This window comes from Nyctereutes procyonoides, unplaced genomic scaffold (genome assembly GCF_905146905.1).
Source record: "Nyctereutes procyonoides isolate TBG_1078 unplaced genomic scaffold, NYPRO_anot_genome, whole genome shotgun sequence".
NCBI classification, from domain to species: Eukaryota; Metazoa; Chordata; class Mammalia; order Carnivora; family Canidae; genus Nyctereutes; species Nyctereutes procyonoides.
In genome coordinates, this window is record NW_026575048.1 from 38,461,196 (window position 1) to 38,476,209 (window position 15,014).

General features: G+C 39.7%; 1 protein-coding gene across 1 annotated transcript in view; it reads left to right on the plus strand.

The window, feature by feature from the left end:
* Positions 1-2,485: 2,485 nt before the first annotated feature.
* The window catches only part of CHMP3 (charged multivesicular body protein 3), a 55,996-nt gene continuing 43,467 nt past the window's right edge, over positions 2,486-15,014 (plus strand). Inside the window, exon 1 of the mRNA XM_055327124.1 lies at positions 2,486-2,676. Within this exon, the coding sequence (XP_055183099.1) occupies positions 2,632-2,676 (45 nt within the window). The 5' untranslated portion in view covers positions 2,486-2,631. The remainder of the gene's footprint in view (positions 2,677-15,014) is intronic.

The following is a 15,014-nucleotide window of genomic DNA, read 5'->3' on the forward strand; positions in this document are numbered from 1 at the left end:
AGGGAGGATTCACTAATCACTATGTTCTTATCATCAGAATTTTGCACATTTGTAGTAATTCACTTAATTTTATGGATTGTTTAATACCAGTCCTTACCAGATCGTATGAGGTTTTTTTTTTTTTTGTTGTTGTTCACTATAGTTTTCCTAGAGCCTATAGAATGCCTGACCCATAGTAGGCATTTGATAAATATTGTTGACTAATTGGAAGTTCTGTGTCTAATTATATGAAAAATTTCTGCCTTATATTTCATTCAAAAAGAAAGAAAAAGAAGATGAGGGATATGGTGAAGAAAACTTTTAAAAAACATTTCCACAGATTTCTCATTTTCAAAGAGTTCCTTCACATTTAAAAAAAGGAGGAAAGGAAAGAAGGAAAGCAGTTCAGTGGAAAACAGGTAAAGGATTCAAAGAGGTAATTTACCTAAGAAATTTAAGTAATAATTCACATAAGTAATTCAAAAAATTTACAAAAAGATGCTCATCTAGATTCATAATCACAGAAATGAATGTTAAGAAAAATATTTTACACCCTCAAATTGGTAAAATTGCAAAATATTGATAGTATTCATTGTTAGGATTTAGGGAATAGAATGCCCTCATGCACTGTTGGTAGTTCAAATCTGTTCAACCTATATAGAGAACTTTGGCAGTATTTTAAAAACTTAAACTGCATCTATATTCATTATATAATAGGGAAAAATTGGAAACCATTTGACCTCATACAACAGGGAAATGATTTAAAAAATTTAGTGCATTCCTGCCACAGAATCCCTTAGCTATAAATATTAACATCAATGAAGATCTATGTAAAATTCTTTAAAAAGGAGATTGCCAAAACAGTATGTATAATATGATCCCAACTAAGTAAAAATATATAAAAGCATATTCTCTCCAAAGGTGAAGATCTCAAGCAATTCACACAAACTATGATTATAATAATTTAATTATAAGGTCCTTTGAGACCCTTTCCCCTGAGGAAGTAAGAATGGGATTTTACTTCTTACAATGAACCTGTACTGCTATTTTTAAAAGAACTCTATTGAAGTATAATTCACATAAACTGCACAAATTTAAAGTATCCATTTGTTTTGACATTGTACACATCTGTGAAACCACCAAAATCAAGAGAGTATCCATCACCCCCAAAACCTTCCTCATGTGTCTCTGTAATCTCTCCTTCCTGCCTCTTCCTAAACTAGCCCAACGTGCCCTAGCAACCACTGAGCTACTGTCACTATAGACTAGCTCACATTTTTTTAGAATGCTATATAAATCCAATCATACAGAGTATGTACTTTTCTTTTTTCCTGGCTTCTTTCAGAATAATTATTTTGAGATTCATCCATGTTGTTCCATATACCAATAGCTTGTCTTTTTTTTTTTTTTTTTGCTGAGTAGTATGCCTTTGCATGGATCTATCACAATTGATTTATCCATTCATCTTTTGATGGACATCTGGATTATTTCCAGTTCTCGGCTATTACAAATAAAGGTGCTATGAACATCCATGTAGGAGTCTTTGTAAAGACATATGCTTTTCCTCCTCTTGGATAACTAGCTGGCAGTGGAATGGCATTAAGTTAGGTTATGTTTCGCATTTTAAGAAATTTCCAAAACCTTTTCAAAGTCTTTGTACCATTTTACATCCCCACAAGAGATGGGAGTATGGGGTTGTGACACTAAATGAGTGGTCTCTTTTACCGTAATGAAATGACAGCAGCCATCAGCTCGCTGCGTAGGTTCAGACTATACTATAAGGCAGCAATGTTTCATATAATTGGACACTGAACTTCCAATTAGTCAACAATATTTATCAAATACCTACTATGGGCCACTGCCCGGTTAAAATGCCTCTGGTCCTTTATAATCACAGACACCTTTGGGAATTTGATCAAGGTCACGATCCGTGTGGCGCATAGGGCCACACACACACACACACACACACACACACACACAGATGCCAGGTGGGAATCACCCACGTTGAAAATGAGGACGGCCTGAACACTGTGACACCTGGGGCGCAAAGCGGGCTGGAGTTCAAATGCGTTGAAAAGTTGCTGTGGTTGATCTTGGTAAGAGGAAAGGAGAAGATGATGCCCAGGTTAGAATGATTAGGTGACGGTGGCGACAACAGAGGGAAGGAGTAGGTCTGGTGGGAGGAAGAAAGGGGCATTTCTGGTCGCTGCTTGTGACGCGCCTGCGGGAAACACGCCGTTGGGGGAAGCGGTGGTGAATGGACGTGGTCTAGGTGGAGATACCGATTTCTGTGCAACGTACAGGTTTAGGAGAAGCATCAGGGGCAGCTCTAATCACCACGTGTAGCCGATAAATTCGTATCTTCCAAAGGAATCGCTTCCACACCTCACTAAAACACGCCCATTCCTCGTAACGCTCTATAAAATCCCCCGCAAAGAGACGCGCTTCGGCCGCCACCTTTCCGACCAAGCCCCGCCCAACCCCGCTTCTGCGCAGGCGCCGGACGCACGCGCACCGTCCTCTCTGCGGCCGCTCCCTTCTCCGGGAGTCGGGGCTCCTCTCCTTTCCCCTGCCCCGCCCAGGCGGCTGCCCGTGACCTGCCTGGGAGCAGGGAACGGAAAGCCGGCGGGGGCCAGACGAGTTCAGTTCGCCATGGGGCTGTTTGGGAAAACCCAGGAGAAGCCGCCTAAAGAGCTGGTAAGGGCGACGGCGAAAGAGTCGGGGGGTTTGTGTGGGGTGTAGAGGAGTTCGTAAGCACCTGGCCGCGCTCTCCCAGCCGGCTCCCGTTTCCGGGGCCTTCCACTCGGCCGAGGGGCCGCAGGCGGAATCTCTAAGGAGGCGGCTGTGGCTGAAGAGAGCCCTGCTACGTCAGAACTCCATAAGGGGGCCGAAGGCCAGATAAAGAGTTTCTCAGCCCCGGCCGTGGGCGCGGAGGTAGCCAGGCGGTCCTGGCCCCCGGGAAGCCGTCCCCCGTGCGCCTTGGTACGTCCCGCCCGGAACCTTTCCCTGGCTGACGCCCCGCCCCTAACGCCAGTCTCCCGACCTTCGCGGGGACCTGCCGCTGCCCTGAGAGTGGTCCCCCGGAGCCCCGCGACCGCCGCCGCCGCTCCCCTCGGTCGCGCTGTGTGGAGTGGAGTGGAGTGGAGTGGGAGGCTCTGCTTCCTCTTAGCCTGTCCTACAACAGGATGCCGACTGCAGACATTAATTGTAGTACGGACCCGACTCGTGGGAATGGAACCGAGGAGAACTCTGGACCTGGTTTCGAATCTTGAATCCGCCTGTTACCGGAGATCACGGGACCGTGTGTAGCGGTTAAGCGTGCCCTGCAGAGCCAGTCTTTCTGGGTTTGAATCCTGGTTCCCCATAGCTCCAACATCGTGATCTAGGGAAAGTTCACGTCTTGTCAAATAGGAATGATAATAGTTTCACTTCGGTGTCATGGAAGATGACAGTCTGTGAAGTTTTGGCTAGTGGTGCTAATTAGGGTTAATTCTTTACGTATTCTACAACCTGGCCACCCCAGTGCAGACCAGCCTCCTCAGCATCACCTGGGAGCTTGTTAGAAATCTGAGGCCCTACCCAAGACCTTTCTAATCATAATTTGAATTCTAACAAGATCTTCAGTGAGGTGTGTGAACATTAACGTTTGAGAAGCACAGCTTTACAACACGCAGTACAAATTTATCCATAAAAAAAGAAAGACAGCCCTGAAATTCTTCATTTAATAAATGATCTCCCCTGTTCAGTTTCTGCAGGCATGTTTTTGTTTTTTTTTTTTAAAAAAAAAAACCAATGTCCTACATCATGAGGTTGCTGACACATACTTTGTGTGTTGATGTTGGTCATATTTGTTAATCATAGATCCTAGGACAGTACATGGTCTATAAAAGTTTCTGTAGGCAACTTACTCAGTTTTGCTCTCTGGTAAAATAAAAATTGTGGAGCTTAAATGAGGTAAGAATGTGTGGTTACTTTGTAAGCTGTAGAGCATTATATGGATGCTGTGGTGTATATGAGTTCAAAGATGCTTGTTATTGTAGAAGTGTATCTTTGATGTTAGAGATTCTTTTTTTTTTAAGATTTTATTTATTCATGACAGAGATTGAGAGAGAGAGAGAGAGAGAGAGAGAGAGAGAGAGAGAGAAAGGCAGAGACACAGGCAGAGGGAGAGAAGCAGGTTCCACGCTGGGAGCCGGACGTGGGACTCCATCCCAGGTCTCCAGGATCACGCCCTGGGCCAAAGGCAGGCACTAAACCACTGGGCCACTGGGGCTGCCCTAGAGATTATTTTCTTTCAGTGTTTGGCCTTAGCTTTGCCATTTATGAAATAAGAGATGATTCTGGGAAAACAGGCTTATTCCTACTTAAACTGGTCTCTCATGTATGTGTTACTTGTGTGACTTTTAAATGATAAATATAATTGCTAAGAACATGATGTCAGAATACTCTTCCAGTAGGGTGACCTACCTAGGAAAGTGAATCAATACCAGAAAACTTTAGGGTTAGTGCATGAGATTGATCTTTAAAATATGCCTGGCAAGGGGCACCTGGGTGACACATCCAGTTGGGACTTGGTTTCGGCTCAGGTGGTGATTTCACGGGTAATGAAATTGAGCCTTGTGCAGGACTCTGCACTTAACTCAGAGTCGCCTTGGGTTTCTCTCTGCTTGGATTTCTCTCCCTCTCCTACTCCCCCACCCTGATGCTTGTGCGCGTGCGCTCTCTTTCTCTCTCTCTCTCTCTCTCTCTGAAATAAATAAATACATCTTTTAAAAATATATGCCTACCAGTGGGATATCATAAAGATGAAATAAACAGCCAAGGAGTGTATCATCTAGCAAGTAAGATAAGCATTGCAAGAACAAGTCTGGATTGGGTACTATGATAAACAGTTATAGGAGCTCAGAGGTTGGAGTTATTATTCCCAGACTGAAGTAATTAGAAATGATTTAGCCCTTTACTATTATGTTTTCCATTCATCTTCCTGTAATTTGGTTCTTGACTGTTTAGTGGGATCTTTAGTATTAGATTATTCACTTTTTTTTTTTTAAAGATTCGATTTATTTATTCATGAGAGACACAGAGAGGCAGAGACACAGGCAGAGGGAGAGGCAGATTCCTCTTAAGGAGCCTGATGTGGGACTCGGTTCCTGGACCCTGGGGTCACACCCTGAGCCAAAGGCAGACACTCAACCACTGAGCGACCCAGACGCCCCTTAGATTATTGAGTTTAATTGGTGCTGGAGATACCCTGCCCACGATTTTCTTCGCGTTCCTCCTCATAGTACTTCAGGCTAACCTTTGAGTTTTGATTGTATCTTGTTCTAATTTGTCAGACAGTGTTTCTGTTTGCCTTAGGTTTAACTTCTACCAAGTTCTCTTTACAACGTGATTTATGACCAGAGAAAGTGTTTTATCACCTTCCACAATGATTTAGTATTGAGTTTGTAGTTCTGAAGAGTGCCAATAAGGCAGGAATGAGAAATACTTTTTTTTCCTCTATAGAGCTGCTGACACACAGATAAAGTATTGGGAGACATGTATGAATAAGACACATAATGTCAGACATTTTAGTCTTTTAGTTTGGCATTTTTTTTAAGAGAGAGAAGGAAGAAAATGTTTAGCTTTATAAAAGAAGTTAAGCTAAAAAAAAAAGTTAAGCTAAGTAAAGGAAGTTAAAAAAGATAATATTGGCAGAGGAGAAGAGAGAAGGAAGGAGACAATTGACAAAATGCTATAGTCTCAGCTGGGCAACTCTTGAGTTAGGATAAATTTATAGTATGCCTTCCACGTTGGGGCTGGAAGAAGAGGGCATGTGGGTCGTGGTCCCAAGCACAGGATGAGCAAGGGCCAGCTGCAGCTGTGCCACATTTGAGCCATGGTCACAAGTCAGGCAAGTAAGATACATTTTGGGTGGTGTTCCCACACATAGTAAGAGTATGAAGTACAGAGTAGGTGCTAAATAATGTTGAATATGAATGAATATGGTAAATTGAATAATGGTCAGAATAAAGTCAAATATTCCTAAAGCCAAAAGGCCCTAAGATAAACAGTGTTTCAAGGGATTCTTCAGGGAAACGTAGTTATTTAAGAACCTTACAGACTAATGTCCTTGCCCCCAGGCATCTCTGATCCATTGATGGAGACATTTTAGTGGTGAAACTTGTTCTACCTTAAAGTGCCCAAGTGAAGAGTAGATTGACCTATTAAGAATGAGGGAGTCTTGTAATTTACTTAGAAAGCTGTGACTGTGTTGTGATGGGAATGAAGAGAACATGAGATTGTGCTGGAAAGAGATTCTTCTGTTGGACTTGAGGTACCGCTGGAAAATTGAAAATTGTGCTGTCTTTACTTAGGGATTTCACTGATTTAGCCTTCGGAGTAGTACAATCATGGCATCACAATTCCTAAATCATATGACTCAGATTAAGTGATGCCTCATGTTTGTGCGTTTCTATCAGAAAAAAGAAAATGAGACGCGGAGGTGGAGATAAAGAAAAAACTTCATTTACTTGGTTCATACAATAAACATGTATTGAGATATTGTAGTGTGTATTGGGTTGGACACCAGGTTTTCAAAAATAAGACACTGGATGACAACATCAAAGAATACTTAGTTTACTGGGGGCGATTGGCATGTGAATAAATACCTATATTTTAGAGTAAATAAGGGCAGTGATATAAATATATACAAGGTCTTTGATGTCACAGTGGAGGGAATGATTAACTGTTCAGAGTGGGGAAGAAGACCTGGTCAAGGAGGCTATTTAGATCTTGTGGCAAGAGGCATTAGTCAGCTGGGTGATTTGCTGTAGAATTAGAGAAGAGGGGATATCCCAAGCAAAGTAAAATGCATGTGCAAGGTGTGGAGATGTGGAGCATAGATAGGAGGTACCAGAAAAAACTAAAGTGTGGTTAGAGGATGAAATATTATGAAATCTAGGTGGGATACAGGGGGATGTGATGGCAGTGTCAGATATAAAATTGCAGAGGGTAGATACAAGGTAGATTAGCAAAGGCCTGTGTGCCAGGCCTACTAAGGATGGGAGCATTCAGAATAGTGGTTTGGAGCAAGAATTGTAAGGAAGAGAATTAGGTATGGAGGCCAGTTGGTGGCCCAGTGAGAGATGATGCTGGTCTTAACTAATAGTGGAAATACAGGTATAGAAAGGGTAGGATGAATTTTAGAAATATTTAGGAGATATGGCCAGAATTTGCTGATCTACTGGGTGTGGAATAAGAGTGCAAAGCTGATTCTTAGGTTTCTGTTTAACCTTACCTTTAGTCAACCCCATCATTCTCCTCGGTTTGGTACCATGAATTGAAAATGAGAGAATTCAGGAAAAGAGCAGGCTTGATGGGATACTGATGGTGGAGGGGAAGGAAACAGAGTTCAGTTTTTGGGCAGAATTCAGGAGATGAGGGAAGACATTAAAGAAAAGGTTATCCTGGGAGAATATATTTCTCTACCTTGTCCCCTCAGCAAAATTGTAAGCTTCTTGAGAGCAAGGACCATGTTTCTCTTTATTATTCACTGAGTCAGCATAGTTTTGAACTCCCTTAGTAAGAGTAATGTGCCTATCAAATACAAAAGTGGAGATGATGAGGGAACAGTTACTCATTTAAAGTATAGCCTTCTCGTCCCTCTTTTGTATATCCATCTGACAGTGATCACAAAAGGTACGTTTTGACCTAAGTTCAGTTTTATTTGTTCCTTTTGATGAATTTCTGGTTTTATGTATGGTTGAAATCTTGAAGGATACACAAAATCCTAGTTTATAGAGATTGCCTTTAGAGAGAGGTGCTAGGTAGGTGGCTGAGGGTCAAGAGTCAGAAGGGAACTTAGCTTTCTCTATATACCTGTTTTAGCTTGCTCTGGCTGCTGTAACAAAATACTAGACTAGGTAGCTGTAACGCAGTAGAAATTTATTTCTCACAGTCCTGGAGGCTAAGAAGTCTAAGATCAAGGTTACCCACAGGTTCAATGTCTGGTGAGGACCTAATTATAGATGGTTGTCTTATCACTGTGTTCTCACATGGCAGAAGGATGAATCAAGCTTTCTTGGGTCTCTTTTGTAAAGTCACTAAACTCATTCAGGAGAGCCCTGTACCCATGTCCCAATCACTTTCTAAGGCCCCACATTCAAATACTATCACACTGGGGGATTAGGTTTTAATATAAGAATTTGGAGCAGGGGGACATAAACATTCTGTCTATAGCAGTGTGATTAGTATATCCCCATCCTGAGACCTGGAATCACAGAAGTTGAGAAGAATTGATGTGTTACTGTTGAGTCTTCCAATCCATGAAAATGGACTGTGACTATGGACTGTCCATTTATTTATGTCTTTGGTTTCTTTCATCAATGTTTTACAGTTTTTCAGTAGAGCCTGTGCATATTTGTTTGATTTATACTTATGTGTTTTTTGGTTTGTTTGGTGGTATTGTAAAGGTTCCCCCCCCCAATTTCAGGTTCCAGTTATTACTGGTATATTGGAAAACAGTCAATTTTTATGTATTAACAGGAGTAAAGAGAGATATTCTTGCTTTGTTCCAACCTTAAGGTGAAAGCTTTTAATTTCCTACCATTAATTATGATGTTAGGTGTAGTTGGGATTGCAGAGTTTTTTTTTTAAAGACTTATTAGAAAGAGAGTGCGCACGAGCATGAGCATTAGCAGAAGGGGCAGAGGGAAGGAGAATCTCAAGCAGATTATACACTGAGGGTGCAGCCCAACTCAGGGCTTGATCTCATGATCCTGAGATCATGACCTTAGCTGAAATCAAGAGTTGGACGCTCAGTCAATTGCACCACCTTGGGTGCCCCAGGAGTTGCAGATTTTTTTAAGTTATTAAATTGAAGGAGTTTCCCTTTATTCAGATTTGCTGAGAGTTTTTATTGTGAGTTGGTTTTGGGTCTTGTCAAATTTTCTGTGCCAATTCATATGATTTTTCTTATTTAGCTTACTGATATGGTGGATTACAGTGATCAATTGAATCTTAAACCAGCTTTGCATTAAATCCCACTCAGTCATGGTTTATAATTATTTTAATATATTTTTCCATTTGGTTTGCTAGCATTTTGTAGAGGGTTTTTGCCTCTGTGTTCATGAGAGATACTACTTTGTAGTTTTCCTCTCTTGTAATGTCTTCATCTGGGTTTGGTGTTAGAATAATGCTGGTCTCTTGGAATTAAGAAATAATCCCTCATGTTTTCTTGAAGATTTTATTTTGAGAACTGTTACCATTTCTTTCTTAAGTGTTTGAGTACCTATTTTCAATTTTGGAGGGTATTATATACCTAAGGGTAGAATTGTTGGGTCATATGGTAATTCTTTATTTACCTTATTGAGAAACTCCAAAACTTTTTTTTTTTTTACACGATGGCTTCACCATTTTACATTCTCACCAGCAACATGCAAGAGTTCCTGTTTCTCTACATCCTTGCCAACAAGGTTTTGGGTTTTTTTTTTTTTTTTTTGGATAGCCTATCTCCTGTGTGTGAAGTGGTAACTCATGGCTTTGATATGCATTTCTTTAATGACCAGTGAAGTGGAATATCTTTTCATGTGCATGTTAGATGTTTGTGTATCTTCTTTGGAGAAATGTCTATGTCCTTTGCACAATTTTTAATTGAGCTTTTTGTTATAGAGTTGTAGGAGTTATGTATAGTAAGCTCTTACTAATACATGATTTGCAAATATTTTCTCCTATTTTATAGTTATCGTTGTACTTTCTTGATAATATCTTTTACACATTTGTTTTTATTTATTTTGTTTTTTGAAGACTTGTTTGAGAGAGCATGAGTGAGGGGAGAGGCAGAGACGCAGACTCCCTACTGAGCACAGAGCCCAACACAGGGTTAAATTAAATCTCAGGACCCTGACATCATGACCTGAGCTGAAACCAAGAGTGGAGGCTTAACCAGCTGAGACACTCAGACATCCCAGTTGTTTTTAATTTTGATGAGGTTCAGTTAATGTATTTTTCTGTTTTTGTTCATGCTCTTGGGACATTTTTAATTATCGATTGCTAAATCTGATACTTTCTAAGAATTTATAGATTTAGCTCCCATACCTAGGTCTTTGACTCATATTAATTTTTAATATATTGGAGGTAGGAGTACTGCTTGTTTTAATTTTTTAAAGATTCTGTTTATCTGAGACAGAAAGAGAGAGGGAATGACAGGTGGGGGAAGTGGGAGAAGCAAACTCCCTGCTGAACAAGGAGCCTGAAGTGTGGGCATCACTCTCAGGATCCTGAGGTTATGACCTGAACTGAAGGCAGACGCTTAACTGACTGAGCCACCTAGGTACCCACAACTTGGTTTTTTTTTTTTTGTTTGTTTGCTTGTTTTTGTTTGTTTTTTGTTTTTTTCACAGCTTGTTTTTGATTAGTGTTTTCATGGTATATCTCTACATGCCTTAACCTTTAATCTTAGTCTTTGTATTGAAATGGGTTTTTGGTAGGCAACATATAGTTGGATCTTGCTTTTTATCTTCTCCCACTCAGCTCTGGCACACTGTCTTTTAGTTGTTTTATTTAGACAATTTACATTTAAAATGACTATTGATATAGCTGCATCAACATCTACAGTGTTGGAACTGGTATCTATTATACTTACTTGTTACTTTCTCCCATCTTAAAAATATTTTTTGTTGCCTTGTATGGTTTTAATTAAGCATTTTACACGATTCATTTTATCTCATTTTTTGCATATCAATTATGTATCTTTAAAATTCTAGATTGGTGATTTTTTTCAATACTTCAATTTTTTTTAAAGATTTTATTCAGTTATTCATGTGAGACAGAGAGAGAGAGAGAGAGAGAGAGGCAGAGACACAGGCAGAGGGAGAAGCAGGCTTCATGCAAGGAACCCGATGTGGGACTCGATCCCAGGACTCCAGGATCACACCCTGGGCCAAAGGCAGGCACCAAACAGCTGAGCCACCCAGGGCCATCCCCTCAATACTTTAAATATCTCCATTCTCTTTGTGCTTGGGTGGTCTTTAACAAGAAGTCTTGTAATTCTAATCCTGTTCTCCTATAGGTAAAGTGGTTTTTTTTTGTTTTTTTTTTTCTGTCTTCCTCCAGGATTTTCTCTTTGCTTTGGTGTTGTACGGTTTGAATATGATATCACTAGTTGTCATTGTTTGGACTGCTGCTATTCTAGTTTCTGTCTTTGCCCCCTGGATCTTTGTTTGGTGTCTGTCACTAATTTTGGAAAGTTCTCAACCATCAATATTTCAGGTATTTTTTCCTGTTTCATTTCCTCTTTTATCTCCTTCAGGTATTCCAATTATGTATTATATCTTTTGAAATCGTCCCACAGTTCTTAGACATTCTTTTCATTTTCATTTTTTTCTTTTTAAATTTCAATTTAGGAAGTTTCTATCGTGGTTCAAATTCATTGATTCATTCCTTGGCTATGTCCTATCTACTGATGAACCTATCATAGGTATTCTTCATTTCTGTTATGATGTTATGTTTTATCTTTCTAGCATTTCCTTTTGATTCTTTGTGTTTCCATCCCCGTATTTGCCTTCATTATCCATCTTTTCTTGAATAATACCTACTTTTTTTTTCATAGCCACAAACTGTTAGTCTCTGTGTCACATCTAATCCTGGTTCTCATGCTTGCTTTGTTTCTTAAGACTGTGCTTTTTCTTGCTTTTTAGAATGCTGTGTAATTTTATGTTAAAAACTGGACATAATATATGAGGTAATAGGAACTGAGGTAAATTGGTCTTCAGTATGAGATTTTATGTTAATCAGTCTAGGAGTTTGGCTTTGTTAATGTTTGCTGTAGCTATAGGTGCCATAGGCTTAAAGATATTCTAGTGTCCTTTGTTTTTATCTCCTTTGTTATCTTGGACATCCATAAAAACTCCTTTATCTAAAAAGGATAAAATTCACTTTGCTTCTCTTTTAGCTCTAATTCTTTTTTTTTAAATTCTTATTTATTTATGATAGTCACAGAGAGAGAAAGAGAGAGAGGCAGAGACATAGGCAGAGGGAGAAGCAGGCTCCATGCACCGGGAGCCCGATGTGGGATTCGATCCCGGGTGTCCAGGATCGCGCCCTGGGCCAACGGCAGGCGCCAAACCGCTGTGCCACCCAGGGATCCCTTAGCTCTAATTCATTATCCTGGAACTCTGTTGGTGTAGTGGGAAGATGTGGGGTACTGGAAGCATTTTGTAATCTTATTAAGTCTGTGTTTTAGTGGCTTGTGTCCCTGGACTCTGATTCTCAGCATTTTATTTTATTTATTATTATTATTATTATTTAAATATTTTTAAAAATATTGTTTCTTGTGTCCCTCGGGGATCCTGGTGCAGGACTCAATCCCAGGATCGCGGGATCACACCCTGAACGGAAGGCAGACGCTCACCTGCTGAGCCACCCAGGCGTCCCAATTTTATTTTTTTAATGACTTATTTTATTTTTAAAATTTATTTATTTTTTTAAAGATCTTATTTATTAATTCATGAGAGACACACAGAGAGAGAAGCAGAGACACAAGCAGAGGGAGAAGCAGACTCCGTGCAGGGAGCCTGGTGCGGGATTTGATCCTGGGACTCCAGAATCATGCCCTGGGCCGAAGGCAGGCTCTAGACCGCTGAGCCACCCAGGGATCCCCTTAAAGACTTATTTTAAAGAGTGGGAGAGAGCATACATGCGTGGGCAGGGTCAAGTGTGGTGGGGCAAAGGCAGAGGGACAAAGAGAATCTCAAGCAGACTCCTGGCTGAGTGCAACGCCTGATGTGGGGCTTAGTCTCACAACCCTGAGATCATGACCTGAGCAGAAAGAGTTTGAGGCTTAACTAACTGAACCACTCAGGCACCCCTGATTCCCAGTATTTTAAATATGTGTTTAGGTGTGTGGCGTCACGTTACATTCTATTTTTTTTTTTGTTTTTGATATTGAATTCTCTTAAGCTTCTTAGATCTGGGGTTTGATATTTTTCATTATTTTGGAAAATTTTCAGCCATTCTTTCTTTCTTTAAGCACTTACGTTTTTTCTCTCAGCTCCTGCTGGAATACCAGCTACACAAATGTTAGACCACTTGTTATCACTTATAGCTCTTGCATATTTTGTTTTATTTTATCCTTTATTTTTTAGTTTGGGTAACTTTTACTGACTTCAGGTGTGTTGATTCTTTCCTCAGCTGTGTTTGATGAGCCAATGAAGACATTCTTTGTATGTGTTTCAAAATTTTTCTCCCACTTTCAATTAAGACTGAAAGTGGATGTGAACTACCATTGTGCCTGTGGCTCCTGAGGTTCTGTGCTGTGAACTAACCCATGCTTGGACTTCATCAATTTATTAAATATTTTAACTGAATTTTCCTTAATTGGTTCTAAGGTGTCTGCCACCTCATGCCGGGCTAATTTAGCTTGGAAGTGAGCCTTTTTTTCATTTCATGCTACTTTGTTGCTTGGTAACCTATTTTTGACAGGTTCAGGAAAAGTTATTTTGTAGTTCATCCAGCTTTGTCTTATTGAGAGTCTTCCCAGCTTTCTCTATCTAGACAGAGATGGAATTCTCAAATTCTTGAAAATTTCCCATTAAATTAGACTCATTTATTTTCTAAAAAATCTTTTTTTTTTTTTAATAGAGAATGCATACTAGCAAGGGGAGAGGAACACAGGGAGAGAGAGACTCTTACTTAGGCAGGCTCCATGTCTGAGATCATGACCTTATCCAGAATTAAGAGTTGGACACTTAACTGAGCCATCCAGAGCACCCCTAGCCCTATTATTTAAAGTATTTTATATTAAAGTATTTTTGCTTAAATTTTTATTTTCTCAACAAGTGTATATCCTTCTCCATTTTGCAGCCATTTGCACAATTTTCTTTCTTGGTGTTGTTTTTCCTGTTGCTACCCTATATGTGCTGTATATCGGTCCTTACAGTTAAATGTATGACTTATGACATTGATGTCTTTTTAAGAGATGAAAATCTATTTTTCACTAAGTCAAAAAACTTGTGACTATTTTGCTCTGGTTTGAAAATAAATGTAGGTTATTTATCAATTGCTATTTTTCCCTGTAATGAAGACAGATTGATGTTTAGTCTTCAGTTATCATTTGTCATACATTCTAATTTTTTCAACTTCCTTCATTGTACAATAGTTTTCTAGTTCAATATCATCCTAATTAATTTTTGCTTTTGTTTCTCTTGCGTAAGAAAAATATTGCTGTAAATGATGTTCAAGAGATTACTGCCTAAAATTTTCTTTTAGGAGTTTTATGGTTTCAGGTCTCACATTTAGGTCTTTAATCTATTTGGGATTTATTTTTGTGGTTGGTGTAAAGTAGTAGTTCAGTTTCATTCTTTGGCATGTAGTTGTCTAGTTTTCCCAGCACCATTTATTGAAGAGATTGTCTTTTCTCCACTGTATATTCTTGCCTCCTTTGTCATAGATTAACTGACCATATATGCATGGGTTCATTTTGGCCTCTCACTTCTGTTCCACTGATTTATGTGTCTATTTTTCTACCAGTGCCATACTGTTTTGTTACTATAGCTTTGTGGTATATCTTGAAATCTGGGGTTATGTTACCTTGAGTTTTCTTCTTTCTCAAGTTTGCTTTGGCTATTCAGGGTCTTTTGTGGTTGCATACAGATTTTAATATTAGTTGTTCTGTGAAAAACTATGTTGGTATTTTGATAGGGATTGCATTGAATTTGTAGATTGCTTTGGGTAGTATGGATATTTTAACAGTTTTTTTTTTTTTTTTTTTTTTTTTTAATGATAGTCACACACACACAGAGAGAGAGGCAGAGACATAGGCAGAGGGAGAAGCAGGCTCTATGCACCGGGGGCCCGACGTGGGATTCAATCCCGGGTCTCCAGGATCGTGCCCTGGGCCAAAGGCAGGCGCTAAACCGCTGTGCCACCCAGGGATCCCTTTAACAGTATTCTTCCAATCCAGGACCTGATATTTTTTCTTATTTATTATTTTATGTCTTAATTTTTTTAAAGATTTATTTATTCATGAGAAACACAGAGAGAGAGACACAGTCACA